This window comes from Diceros bicornis, chromosome 17 (assembly GCF_020826845.1).
Source record: "Diceros bicornis minor isolate mBicDic1 chromosome 17, mDicBic1.mat.cur, whole genome shotgun sequence".
Taxonomy (NCBI): domain Eukaryota; kingdom Metazoa; phylum Chordata; class Mammalia; order Perissodactyla; family Rhinocerotidae; genus Diceros; species Diceros bicornis.
Window position 1 is genome coordinate 33,328,964 of NC_080756.1, and position 14,864 is coordinate 33,343,827.

The 14,864-nt window shown below is 40.0% G+C and overlaps 1 protein-coding gene across 1 annotated transcript in view; it reads left to right on the plus strand.

Moving 5' to 3' along the window:
• Positions 1-14,864, plus strand: part of TMTC1 (transmembrane O-mannosyltransferase targeting cadherins 1) — a 245,692-nt gene that overhangs the window by 149,501 nt on the left and 81,327 nt on the right. The window contains exon 9 of the mRNA XM_058558571.1: positions 14,285-14,406. Within this exon, the coding sequence (XP_058414554.1) occupies positions 14,285-14,406 (122 nt within the window). The remainder of the gene's footprint in view (positions 1-14,284; positions 14,407-14,864) is intronic.

Genomic DNA, 14,864 nt, shown 5'->3' on the forward strand with positions numbered 1-14,864 from the left:
AATTTCTATTTAAAAGAGCACACCTTTTTCCATCTTGTTCTAAGAAAACCATGAAATATGTTATTAGGACTCCCAGAGATAAAAGCAGCTAAAACAGGTCCCTCTAAACAGAAAGCCCGTTGGAAATTGCTTATTGTACTGGAAAATACAAAGAAGGCTGAAGTGATTGATTGCCAGATTCTTTAAGTGGTTTGCTGTAAGTGCAATGCCCAACAAGCTCATAAAGGGATGCCGATTGTAATAAATACAACCTGAGGAGAATCACCCCCCCTTAAAAATTTAAAGTTCCTTACTTTTTATACATACTTTGCCTAAAGAGGCAGCATAGAATATTAGAAAGAAAGCAAGTTTGTAATATGAGCTTTAATGTTTGTATATCTACATTATTACACATCAAAATATTGACAATAAAGTCTTCCAACTTCTTTCTCACCCGAAGTATAATAAGAATAAATGAAATAATGTGTCTGGGACCTGGGGTTGTTCAGAAAAGAAAGTGCTATATAAATGCATTTCCACATGATGTCTCAGACTCAACATTCTGAAATTTAACTCCTGAACTTACCCGTTCATTGTTTCCCCAACAGCGTTTTCATCTCAGTGCATTCTACTAGGTGCCCAACCCAGAATTCTTGGATTTTTCTTGTTTCCTCTTTCTCTCTCTCTAATATCATATCCAACCCACCAATAAATCCTGTTGTCTCTACTTTCAAAATGTATCCAGAATCTGACCACTTCTCTCCACCTTCTCTTCTCTCGCCCTAGTCCAAGCCACCAGCATCTCTAACCTGCATTATTGCCGTAGTCACTTAACTAGTTTCCCCGCTTCTACCCTTGTGCCAGTGGTCCAGTCTATTCTCAACACAGTGACCAGAATGATTCTTTAAAAACGTAAGTCCCTCTTGTGCTTAAAATCTTCCAGTGGCTCCTCATGTCTCTCAAAGTAAAAGTCATAACCTTTATATTCACCTAAATGGTTCTACAGGCCCTGGCCCCACCCTACCCCTACCCCATTCTCTCTCTTGTTCCTTCCTGAACTCATGGCCTACTGTGAAATGAGCACTGTGGCTGACTCCTTCATCTCCTGCAAGTCTTTGTTTAATTGCCACCATCTCAACAAGACCTACCCGTCCACCATGTTTAGAATTGCAACCCACTTCTTGCTCACCTTATTATATTGCAGGTACCCCTTGCCAGGCTCTGGCTCTCTTTCTTATTTTTTTTATTTTTTTTGCTCTCTGGAAGGCCAGGGAGTTTTCTTTTTCCGGAAGGGAATGGGGGGCGGTGGGGGTGGGTCCGGGGGAGGCGTCTGTTTTGCTAACTGATGTATTCCAAAAAGCCTAGAATAATACCTGGAAAATACAAAGGAGATGGAAGTTATTGATTACTGAATTCTTGAAGTGACTACCCATAAGCACAATGCCCAAAGAGACTATAAAGAGATAGTAACAAGACATATTTGTTGAATGAACGAATAATCAGTGACCATCTTTTACCAAGAGAACCATTACTGAGGATGGGAAAATTTTCAAGAGTACTTTGACAGGCAAATGAATTGAGGGGAAGTGTCCGACAGCACCCTGGGTGCTCCTATACTTTCTGTGTCTCTCATAGGTAGAGGCCAGGGGTCTGAGCAGCATAACTAGTTGCAGTCAGCAGCCACATATGTAGCTATGTGATGGAAATGGTCTTCAAAGCTGTCAGAGTACTTAGCGACAAGCAGAATAACTTTGTAGGGGCTATTTAGGTACAGGACGGTGCATTTTAAGAGGAAAGCAGTAAGATATTAGGTATTTAATTCATTCACCACTCATTGGTTTCAAACAATATGCTGAGTATGGAGAATAAAGATAGAATAAAACCCAGAAGAAGAGCTTGTTTTTCTCCACTTCCGTTCCATCCCCCCACCTCTGAGAGAATTATCCTTCTAAACACCGATATGATCTAAACATGCCTCTCACCAGCCAAGAAGCCTTCCTGCTCTCGGGACTGAAGCCAAGACTATGCAGATTGATGGCTGAATAAAGTTCTCTAAATATATAGTGATTTTTAACATGGAAACTGGTGGTCAGCTATTCTTCATCTCTATCAAGGGCAGACAACAGAAAATGTCTTTCGATTGTAGCATGAAGGCTATAGCTGAGATGCAGGGAAAATTTTCTGTTTCACAGACAGTGAGATAATTTTTTGGGACAGATTATAGAGACTTCTAAGGTGGAAACTTTTCTTTTTAACTTCATTCTGCTTGAGCAGTTTATACCAGCATTTCTCCAAATATGTTCTAGCATCACGCAGGTCATTAAGTTGGGTTACTCTAAATCCAGATTCTGCATTTCAGAAGTACTAGATTTTAAAAAGTTTAACATATTTCATTACTGTGCTCTAAACCTTCTGAGTTTCCAAATGGGATGTATAGTAAATGGCATTTCTCAAATTTATTTGAATTTGGAACCCTTTTTAGGGGCTTCTTGCAGGATCAGTGTCCTGGGAACACAGTGCTTTGGGAAGTCTTGACTTAGATATATCAGGGTGGATGGATAAGTGAATTTTGAGAGTCCATTCTTGGGCAGTGTTTAAACATTTTCTTGCCTGCTGTATTTGTACCTTGAAGAAGAACAGCCACCACCACAGAATTTTCATATTATTATCCCTTTAGCAATACCACCTGAAAAAGGATTCCTTTGAAACCATTTCTTTTAGAGTTAGAGTTTCCAACTAGTCAACAGTGAGTGAAAGGTGAGACCTTGAAACAGATTGATGGAATCTTGTTCTCCGTTGTACTGAGGCTGTAATTAGAAATGTGTGTGTGGGTATTTGAGACAATGACTGTGACTACTGAGACTCATGATGGGATGAGGGACACTACATGGCCATCCATAAAATGTTATTGTTTGGGGAAGCAGGTATCACCTAGTATTTGAAGTGACAGATTCCGAAGTAAGACCAAAGTAACACCGCCTCTCTCTCTCCACATCTGGTTTTCCTTGTAACTGGAGAAAGTTCAGAATCATGTCTTCACCTGCTTAGCTGTTGATTTAAAAAGAAGGTACTTGACACAGTACTCTGTGTGTTACCTGAGTAGAAAGCGAGCTATTCTTGCTTCAGAATATAGTTCCTTGCATGGAAGGTTCCTGTAGGAGAGCTGGAGGACAGAGAAAGGACTCCCTTGAGCTTTATGATAAGCCAGTGTGTGACTGTTTGCTAATAAATTGTTGCACTTTTGGCAGAATTTCATCTAAAACTTGCGTTCGTTTTTGTATCCTGTCTGGCTCTAGTTGCCAGAGGCCACCAGTATTTAGAGAAGGACCTGGCAACTTTAAATGGCCAAATTGGCTTAGAGAGCGTGTGATCCAGGACTCTGGCGTTTGGTATTAAAAAGTGATGAATTGGGAAGACCATTTATTAATGTCAGCCTCCCTGGCATTGCCTTGAAAATTATCTCCGTTCCAAGGCACCACAGTCCCTTCTGATTTGGGTGACTTTGGCCAGTAAACTCTAGTTTTCTGCCTATTAATAGCTTTAGGTGCTCACTATGACAGTGTCTTCACTTGGGAATAACGCGATGCCAAGGCTTGTTGGGGAAACACTTTTAGCCTATGTTTTTCCATCTAAGACTTTTTTTTCTATTACCTTGTAAGAATTTCCCAAGGAGAAAATGACTCCCAAATAGGGACTATGTGGTAGAATTCTTACTTGTATCTTTAAAATAGGGACTATGTGGTAGAATTCTTACTTGTATCTTTATGTAAAGCCTCATACAGATCATATTAAGCTGCTTCTCTCTTGTATACATTTTCGAGATTTATGCTGTTGCTCTTTGGTGGAAAGCTATCCTAATGAAAGAATGATAATAGGTGTTCAAACGTCTGAACTCGGAAAATTACAAGTATTTGATACTATTTTGAAACACAGGGCCTTAATTTCCATCCTTTGCTACATTCATTAGTCTGTTAAATTTGGCCTTTTAAACTTTGATACAGGGCTGTTTGAATGCACAGTTAAGGGTGAGGGAAGAACATTATTTAATCATGTCAGATATTTGGAAAAAGAGCTTTTTAACAACTCCTGATGAAACAAAGTGATCCATCCAGCTGTTATCTCCGTATGTTTCAGAAGCAGGAAAGTGAGTCTTATCCAGTGAGATGCAACATATTTTGATTGTAGAAGATATTTTGATTTTGGATGAGTACATTGACAGATAACAGGAACCAAATCCACTATTAATAGTAGTTTCAATTGTACTTGTAAATCTCAATTGTACAAGTAAATCTCACTTTTTTTAGCTGTTAAGAGAGAAGCTTACTAAATTTCTTATTACTTTCATATATTGTAACCTTGAAGTAAGCCAGACCTTTCTCTGTAATTTGTTTGATGAAGTATGATGAATTATTGTCTTCAAGAAATATTGCTCTAAAATATTTGGATCCTGACTGTGTGAAGCTGTGCAGGATTTTTGTGGTTCCTTCTCCTTATTCATTTTAGATTACAGAGGGAAGAAGGGACTGTCTTCTGTATGACAATCCCAAGTGGGTAGATGAATCATACATTTTAGTGAATGTGCTCACTGTGTGAAAAAGTAAAACATCTTGTGTCTTTCTTAACAAAAAATAAGTCTATAGCATCCTGCTTTGGAAGGGTTTGACAGGGGGACATCTCCTTAACAGAAATATTTGAGCAGTGGTCATAGGTGGAAGACTGCTTCTGCCCGGCATGTACATTTCCATAGGAACAAAACTATTTATGAAAATGCATCTAATTTATGCTCTAATTTATGCTCTCCCTGTCTCCTCCACTTCTTCAAAGCTAAATTCACTCATGACTTTACTTGCACAGTTAAATCAGTCTTCTCGTTTCCAATTGAATCCTTACTGAGGGAAAACACTGGTTAATCATTCCTGCCTCCCTGCACTGGGTCACCTTACTAAGTTATAGTTCTTGACCTAGGATTCTGTGGCATTACATTTGTCATCTCCGTTTTGCCACCCAGAGCTGGATGTGTGAGCATGATGCAAGTCCTGGGCCTCTGAGCAGTGGACTCTCTCTCTCTTCCCTCCTCTGCTCTGGACAGGTTCCAGGCACAAGATTGAGCTCTGCTGACATTTTCTCTCCTTGTTTCTCATGGGCACCCTGTCTAGCACACTGTTGACCCTCCTCTGGACAGGCCCTCCCCTGAAACCAGGGGTGTCTGAGGGGGTCCTGGTACTTCCCCCCCGCTCCTCCTTTCTCCTGAGTCCACCCAGCTAGCTTTGATGCCAACACTTATGAACACATATCTCTTAGAACAGCACCACTATTTTGATTTTCCAAATCCACCTTCCTGAGTGAATACCTGATATGTATATGAATATGACAGATATGTTAAAAGATTAAGTGGTTATCACAGTATTATATTCCTGGAAGATTTATATATACACTGTTCATAGTAAACAGTTGAATATTAAAAATGGAAACTTAGAGCAATAACAACTTACAGAGCACATGTAGATTAAACTTTAGAATGTCTTTGTCCCACCTACCTGTCTGCTTAGCTTATTCATTGTGCCTCTCTGGTCACTAGATTATGAATGTTCTCTCATTTTCCTTAGGAAGAAGGGCCATTTCATCATAGTATTTGATTTTTTATACCAAAATAATCATTATCCTCCTCTTAAGGCTTCTTAAATATAATTTTGACTTACAATCAAATCAATTATGTCTTAACATATTGTGGCTGGTAGACACAGATAGGTCCATTCTTCCAGAGGCTGGTTGTCAGAATGAGTAGGTGGACCATCTGAAACCATTCATTCAACAGAATACATGACAAGGAATACATGTTCTGTGCTGCATATCCTGCTGTATCCCTGAGATTGTAGAATACCTGTGTTTGCATTTATCTGGCAAAGTGAATCAATGGTGCCCTCTGTCACAGGCCTCGGAGGTGAGATTTTGTAGACTACCTTAGAAGTGTCTTACTTGGCAACCTCCAAATTGCTTGCTGGGTCTTATCTGCTGTCAGTGTGTTTCTGCTACAAAATTGGAAGGCAGTGAAGGGCTGAAACTCCCCCCCAATCCCCCTACACTCGGCAACAGCTTTGGATTCCAAAGGCACGTGGACCGTGGGGAAAGGACAGGCTTTGCAGTGAACCAGCCTCAGTTTGAAACCCTTGTTTCTCACTAATTAGATCAACTTGGATAAGTGTTTTAAGCCCTCTGAGCCTCAATTTCCTCATCTATGAAACTGGGGATAATTACCTACACTATAATATTATCATGAAATTTCAGTGGGACAATTTAAGTCAAATTTCTGGCATATGGTATGTGCTTGAGAGATATTTGTTTTTCCTACATCCTCTACCATTTGCAACTTACCAGGTGGCTTTTATTGCCCCATCCGCATGTCTCCCTCCCATGGCACACATATAATAATTTATAAGTTGAACATCACCTTAGGAGAGATCTTGTCTTGCTGCTTCCTTCCATCTCTAGTCTTCCTCACTCTTTATATATATATATATATATATATATATATATATATATATATATATTTTTTTTTTTTTTTTTTTTTTTTTGGTAAGGAAGATTCGCCCTGAGCTCAAATCTGTGCCAATCTTCCTCTATTTTGTATGTGGGTTGCCACCACAGCATGGCCGCTGATGGGTGGTGTAGATCTGTGCCTGGGAACCAAACCCAGGCTGCCGAAGTGCAGTGCACCGAACTTAACCACTAGGCTATGGGGCCGGCTCCTTCCTCACTGTATTTTTAATACATAGCTTTCTAGTGCCTTTCCCATCTTTGTTCAGAACTGCAGATGGTGATGAAGAAAGTTCATTTCTCTGACTTCTCCTGTGTCTCCATAAATTCCTGTAAAAGTTTCATTCTAATCAGGAAAACATTTTTTGAACAATGTTTTTCTAATTTACTTTTAATTCCCTCAACTCCTTACTAGTGCTTGCTTAAGTGAGTGGCATTTTTTGCACTGGACTATATTTTCCAATCTTGTTACTTATAAAGTGCCTTTTAAAAGACTTTTGCTTTTATTTTTCTTTGAACATTTCAAACATACTTATGCAGAATGTAACATCCATTTCCAACTTTATTTCTTTACTCTCAGTTAGAGTAAAGCAATCTGAGAGCTTCACTCCTCTACCTGATTAACCTTGAAATGTAATTGTGTGCTCTTGTGAGATAAGAAGTTTCAATCCCAGGAACTAGTGTTGGCAGGAAGATTCAGATTGTTGATTAAAAGCAAATCAAACAAAAAACCCTATGAAGTCCAGAACCAAAGACCAGAAATCAAAAATGTCAGTTTATGAATGCTGTGATTTTAATCTGCCTCCGGCTCTGTTCGTCAGTGCATCTGGCAGTGCTTCTTGGTGAAGAAAGTTTGGCATGGGAAGAAGCAGTGTTTAATTTGGCTCAGAGAAGACACGGAGTGTACAAATCTACTTTTGTCTCTGAGGGGTTATAATTTCTTCATTCATTTCCCCTTTTAAAATTTTTCTCCCCATACATTTATGAGTAAATTTCAGAGCACATGAAAGTAAGGAAATGATATCACCAGCTTGAGCCAAGTAGAGTGTGGGTTGGCAGCTATGATGTTGAGATCCTGAACCCAAGCCATTTGCTGTCCCAGCTCAGCTTATCCTGTTGATTTTAGACTAAGGAGAAAAAAATTGCAAATGGTCCCTTTTCCTGCTGACATTAGAGATGTGAATTGGGTTCATGTCCTGGCAAGACTGTCCTTAAACCTCTTGCAGTGTGACATTGTGTCCTCCCAGGTGAATATGTATCAGCAAGGAATTTGGCATCCATGAGTGAGGCTCTGAAAATCAGCTTTTAATTTTTCTTTTTGTCTCTACGCTTAAGACTGCCCCAAGATTCCTCTTGCCTCCTGCATTGCTGCTATGGAGTTCAGATTCCAGATCTTGTTTGAGTCATGAGAAGTGGTCTTTCGCATTTGATATCACAGTAGCAATAAAAATTCAAAACTGCCTCTTCTCCAGTTGTTGAGGGATTGGTCTCAATCTCATTTGCCAGAAAAAAAGTTCTCTCAGATTGGTATTTGTTTTGACTGTTTTTATACAACATTTTAAATGTTCTCTAGCCTTAATGGTCTTAAAAATGATGGTTTGCCCAAGGGCTGAAACGTAAAGGAGGTATAACAGTGTAAGGATGGGACCGAGACAGGAGTGGGCTGGAGCCGGCTCCTTCTGGCTCACAAGAGCCAGAGTTCTGTCCTTGCTTTGGGATCCACTTCTCTGCTTCTATGACTATGCTCTTTCACTCTGAGCTGATCAATCAGTCAGTCCTTACAGGAAACACATGGCACAGCCAATGGAGTGATCGAAGAGAGCTTATGAAGGGACCATTTGCAGTGATGTGGGCAGGGTTAGTGGAGCCAACATGCCAAGTGACACCTACCAGATGGCCTGAAGGGGCAAAGGAGGGGATTGTCACCAGCACTATCGCCATGGAGAGGAGCCCCAGACGAGCTGTGTCTGTAGACAGGCGAACTGGGCCACTGCCAGACAGTGGTAGAGGAGCGAGGGGGCAGGGCTATAAAATTCGAAGGAAAACACAGACAACAGTGAAGGTCAGGTAGACAAGAGGGCAGCCGTTGAGGAATGAGTTCAAGGTACATTTGTGTAGAGCTCAGAAAGAATCCTGTTGCCCAAAACAGCCAAGCTCGTTCTGTCCTTGTTCCTCCAGCTTGGCACTTCCCATTCTGGTCTTGAAAGCATCCTCCTTGGCTTCTGAGGTAGTGTTTTGAGGATAAGACTGCTTTTCTATCCATTTGGTACAGTCTCTATTATCATCATCCTTGAGAGCATCAATAAACCTAAGGGCTTTTGTAGATTCAATTTTCATGATGTTTTAAATGTAAACCTGAGCCCCTGATTTGCTCAAGTGGAGACCCACCGATGCGTTTCCTGTGGACAGCAATAGGGTTGGTGGCTGCGAAAAATTCTTAAAATGTACAAAGCAGCACAGGGAGAGCCCAGGTTCCCGATTTTTGCAGGAAGGATATCCGAAGGCCTATGCAGCCTTGGGGAATATTTCTCACAAAAATAATGGAATAACCTCCACATTCTTGCTGATTTGTAGTCACAGCCATTTGTGAAGGAGCCAAAGGTCTAAGACAAATAAGCGTTTACGACGGGGATAACAATGCTCGCCTCCACAGAGTTGATGTGAAGATTAAATTCGAGTTTATTTAAACTTGCACAATTCGGATTGCCTGCTGCAGGGTTGTAATTCGGGACTCAGCCGGAGAATGAGCCTAGCTCTCTGCCCAGCTCAGCAACGGGAATTCAGAACAAACCCCTCCTAAGAGATGAGGCAGTCAGATAACGCCACAGGGGGTTTCAATTGACTAAATGTCTTGTCTTCCTCAATTAAAAAGAACTTCCATAATAATAGTAATCAGTTATTGAATATTTTAGTAAATTGAAATATTTGAAAAGTTAAAATTGAAGTTCAGCGAAGTGAAAGATGTCACTTTTCCTGAGCAGAAAAGTCACATGATCATGCAAGACTGAGTAGTAATAAGTAGCAATGAAGGGAATTAGAGAGAGATAGAAGGCATGTACATATCCTGATTAAAAATATCTCAGTACCGTTGGTCAACTCTGCCAGACCCCTATAAGATACTCTTGGATGCTCAAGGACTGAGAACTTTTCAACCCAAATTAATGTTGCAAAAACTGTGTTTCAGAGGGTTACCAAAAGTGCGAGATTTCCTTAGTGGCAAGTCCCTAAAATGGCTCTTGGGGTGCTTGAGAACCCCAGTGCATATACGCAGCTTCCATCGCTCACCTTTCCTATTGCACCACGTATTGGTTGACTAATGATTATATTTGTGCCAGGTAGCTAGATCAGTTTAAACGAGACAGTGACTCCCATCCAGGAAGCCATAGTCTAATGGACAAAGGGGACCCATAAACAGATAAGAAAAGGAGGTCCTAATAAGTAGTCACCCATGCCAGTTGTCAGCTTGGCGAATGCCTTACGCCCAGGGCTGAAGAGACGAGCTTTACTGTCATCAGCTTGCCTGAAGATTGATAAATTAGATGCAGACAGCTAGAGGCTAGAGCTGCCAAATAAATCCTTAGGAGTGAAATATAACTGTGCTCTACGTAGAACTATGAGAACACGCTCACACCCTAAATGCACTGTACCTGTTTAGAGGTGAGAGGAAATGTGATAATAGTGATGATGATGATCATTATGATAATGGGGCCTGTTCTCTGCCTCTCTGGAAGGGAATAGCCTGCAGTGGATGTTGTCTATGTTGAATGGGGCGGAAAGGAGTCCTGTTCTCGTGAACACACCCACACACTGCTGGGCCCGGCGCGCGTGTGTGTACCTTTCTGTGTGTTTGTCTCTGTGTCCTCATCTGTGACTTGTGCCTTGAAAAGTGTACTGGGAGTAAGAAAGAAGGGGATAAACCAGAAGCTACGAGGCTAGACTCGGGTTCTGGAGCTGGATTTCCTCCGAGGTAATTTTTAGTTCTGACAGAACCACTGTTCTTCCGTTAGCTGCTTAGTCAGTTACGTGGCTGTGCTGATGGTGGTGGAGCCACTCTCTGGGCACCCTAAGAGGGGTGTTAAGAGATTTTTACCTCTGCAGCTCGGGGGAATGCTCCTCTGTATCCTCCCAAGCCAGAAAAGAAAAATCAAACCTAATACTTAGCACAGTGAATCTGTTAAACATTTTTCATACAGATGACAATAGATATCAACACTTTTTCTTTTGTTTAACTGATCAACTTAAAATTCACAGAAGTGAGTTAATTTGTCTGAAGAGAAGAGAACAGTTAATCAGACAAATAACATGTATTGTTAACGGCTGTGTTATTAGCACTTTTAATTCTCATATCTTTTCACCCCCTAATGTAATTTGGAATAAGTAAACTTCCATTTGCCTCTTTTCCTAGAAATGAATTCACTTTGTACGCTGGAAAGTGTCACAGATTTTCTCTTTTTCCACCACTCATATTTTGTTTGAGTTTCGTCTAAATCTATTAAGTTGAAATAAGCTATAAATTGTTTTAGCCACTTTTGTCACATCCGTGATCCACAGGATACAAAATTGGATTGCTTCCTAGTCTTTCTCATTCTAGGAAATTCAGCCATGTCCATGACATATTTCCCCCAACTTTACAACTTTCTGCTTGGCTGATCGACTTGCAGTTGAAAGAAATATGTTCTTGAATATTTTCTATCTCATTTGACTGAATGGGGAGGAGGGAAGATGAAGGGTATTATCATTCATTTAATTTGAATAAAGAATAAAGAGTTTGTTCATAATTATTACTTTTCTCGAAATAAAATAACAAAACTTCATTGAGTTTGGTCTCAGCGCCACTGTCTTCAATTGAATGTTTTGAAAAACACGCTGTAAGACCAGCCCCTCTGGTAGCAGTACGGAGTGGTGGCCTCTAATCTCACAACTCCAATAATGTGGACTTTCGCTGGTCAGGAAATCTTTGTGATGATCCAGCACCGCTGAGCCCTGAGCCTCCTTCATCTCATTTTATAGTTGAGGCACGGAAGGGCTAATTATGTGCCTGCTCAAGGTGACTGATGATGACGTGTTGGTTGCAGGGCCATAACTTGAATCTAGACATCAACTCCTGGACACTGTTTTGCTTTTTTTTCTAAACGTATGGGACCATTTAGTCGCTCCCTGTTGCCTCTAGGTAAAGATCAGCTCCACACAGGGTATACAAGACCCTCAAGATTTGTCACCCACCAACATGTATAGTTTTATTCCCTGCTTTGTACAATCTGTATCTTCCCCCTGGAATGCACCTAGCTGTGACCACTGCCCCACCAACCACCACCAAATTTGCCTTGCAAGCCATTCATTCATTTTTCACACCCAGATTGTCACCTCCACCAGGAAGCCCTCTCTACCCTCTTCTTTCTCACACCCAGTTTTCTCTTTTGCCTCGTTCTTTGTTCAGCAAATATTTCTGAGCACCCACTAAGTGCCAGGCACTGAGCTAAGCACAGATCATGCATAGTGAGCACAACTGACTGCTCCCTACCCTCATGGAGCTTACAGTCTAGTGGAGACATTACAGACAGTAAGCACACAGATAAATACGCAATTACAACTGGGATGATTGCCATGGAAGGAATAGAGGCTGTGCTTGGAGCCTGAAGAACCCAACCCCATGTCCCCAGCAGCAGTGAGCACCTTGGAGATCCTGCCCACTGCAAGGGCTCAGCGAATGAGGAGGGAGGCAGGCTTGCAGTTGGGCGTCTGCTGTCACCTCCTTCCAACCTAATGGCTCCTGAAGAGCTCAGTGTTCTCTTGAGTAAAGGACATACGCATATGGTCGCCATAGTGAGGAAGGCGTCCTTTGGTCAGGCGAGAAGGGGTGATGATGCCTCTTTCAGATCCCCAGTGAGGGCTGTTCTCTCATAACCTCAGTGAGGGGCAGAGAGGAAGCTCATTGGCTAAAACACTATCTAAGGACATGGATAATGGCCCAGTTGGAGTTCTGTTTATACCCTTATTCTTCTTAATTCTGTAAGATTAAGAAATGGGGAGTATTAAATTCTCTTTAGAAATGTCTATGGGAAGACACTTGAATACTTTTGTAAAAAGTATTTCAGCTTTTGAAAAGAGTTGAAAGAAGTATTTAACGGTCTCTAAAAAATAAAAGTGCACCTATAAAAAGAGAACGTCAACCCCATACTTAATAATAAGGTCAGAGTTCATGAGGAACGCTCGACAAGACACTCGTTCTTGGGGATTTATTTTTAATTTTAGCAAGAAATTCTTGCTCTTGATGTCACAGGATCCTTACAAAGGTGTTTATTCTTTAAATTATGTCAACTTTAAGTTCTTGAACTGAAATGTACTTTGTAAACCCAAAGTATAATCTAAATTACAAAGATAGCTTGCAGCTTTTAAATATAATGAACTTGCTACTTTTCTCACCTATTTTTTCCTCAATTTTAGTGTGTCATAGAAAATATATTATTGCATCCATTTGAGTTGAAGGCTTGTTATACAAGCTTTATTTTCTTTGTCTATCATCTTTTAATTCTAAAGAGTATGTTTCCTTTAAGTAAAAAGTGGAGATCATCGCTTACAGAACCGTTAATTATTTAGGGGAAATATTCCAAATCACATTTGTTCATATGAAATTGCTCTCAGAAATTTTATTACTATGTTGTAGTCAGCAAAACAAAGATTTTAATAAAATTGAGGTGACAAATATTTCAAGATGTTTAAAATCTTTTACTTTGTATACTTAAAGTAGTAGTAGTTGGTATTAGGGAATCTTATTTTTGTTTTTGAAATTCTTTTATTTAGTCTTTTACAATTATTAAAAGTAATAAACTTTTAAAAATGTTCCTAAGAAACATTTAAAACTGTAATATGGAAAGTTCTATTTGGTTTTCTTCTTAAACTTTTTTTAAAAAGAAAAAGTAATACCATCCAATACATTAAGGTTTGTTTTGAATAGGCCTCTCTTCAAATGTGTCCATACCATATACACTCAATGGAAATACAAACTACTTTTTACAGTGTCCATTACAACATATTATTAGTAATAAAGAAGAATTTTTTTCTGTTAATTATAGTTGACAGAAAAATCTTTACAAATCAATATATACAATATTAGAGAAAGGTGCTTTGTCAATTTAATGAATTATTGTAGTGAATTTTGATTCCAAAAAATTTCACAGAATAAATACTTGCTTGCTGGCTTAATTTTAAAGGTGCTAAAAACTCCTCAGCTCAAATCATCTCCCTCATTGGTGCCCTAAATTTTACCATTCGCATTTAGTTTCCTTTATGCTAAGCTGTGCTTCTCCTGGTGGTCTTTGTGTGTGGGTTTGTTTCTTTTTTAATGTGTTCTATTTCCGAAAGGACAATAATTCTCCAGGATGCCTTAGTGAGCTTGATTCTCTCCAGCTGCTTTGCTCCCTGAAAACGAGTTCCCTGGGGGGACAGGGATTCTGAAAGGAGCCAGACCAAGAAGCAGTGTTGCTATAGGGCCGCCTGGAACAAAGAGTAATGGTCTCTTATTGTGTTGTACAATTATCAGATGTTTCTGGGTGGCAAACGTGTGTCAGGGGGACGTGTGAATATCTTGATGTGCCAGGGGTTTTAGCCTGAGGGCTTTCTCTGATGAATTCAGCACACTGATCAAAAGCTTTACCTTGGTCTAATTTAGTCATTCCTTCAATGAGAACTTAAAAATGAAAGAGATGGTTAAATGCTGCCGGAAGTGGAATTAAACCAAAATTAATTTGTCCTTCACTATTGTGTGTTTCAGAGACTGGAGCACAAGGAAGTTTTAGTGGGCTTGTTGTTCCTGGTTTTCCCGTTCATTCCAGCCAGCAATCTCTTCTTCAGGGTGGGTTTTGTGGTGGCCGAGAGAGTCCTTTACGTGCCTAGGTAATTATTGCTCACGATTTCCTCTTCACGAGACCTGCCCTCTGTCACCAGCATTGATAGTTCCAGAGAGATAGTCCTTTGCGTGTATAACAGTTAGATCCTTGTGGAGCTAAGGTGTTTATTACCTCAGCTCTAAAGACAGCCACAGAGAAGTCTGGAGGAGATCAAGTTTGCACATTCACTCTAGTTTACAATGGCTTACCTCCAGGTGAAAGCTCGACAGTTAAATGTGAAATATTGACTGGAGTATATTCAGGATTTTAGCAGCAATCGTTTATGACAATATTTATGTTTTATTAAACATAATGATAGTAATTTTCTAGAAATATTTGTGGATTTGCATAAATTTATTAATTATGTTAAGTAGCATGATTGCAATTAACTTCTATCCTCTTCCTTCTTTCTCCTCTTCCTTCCTTCTTTCTTTGTTCTTTAATTTAAAAATAAGAACAATCTCA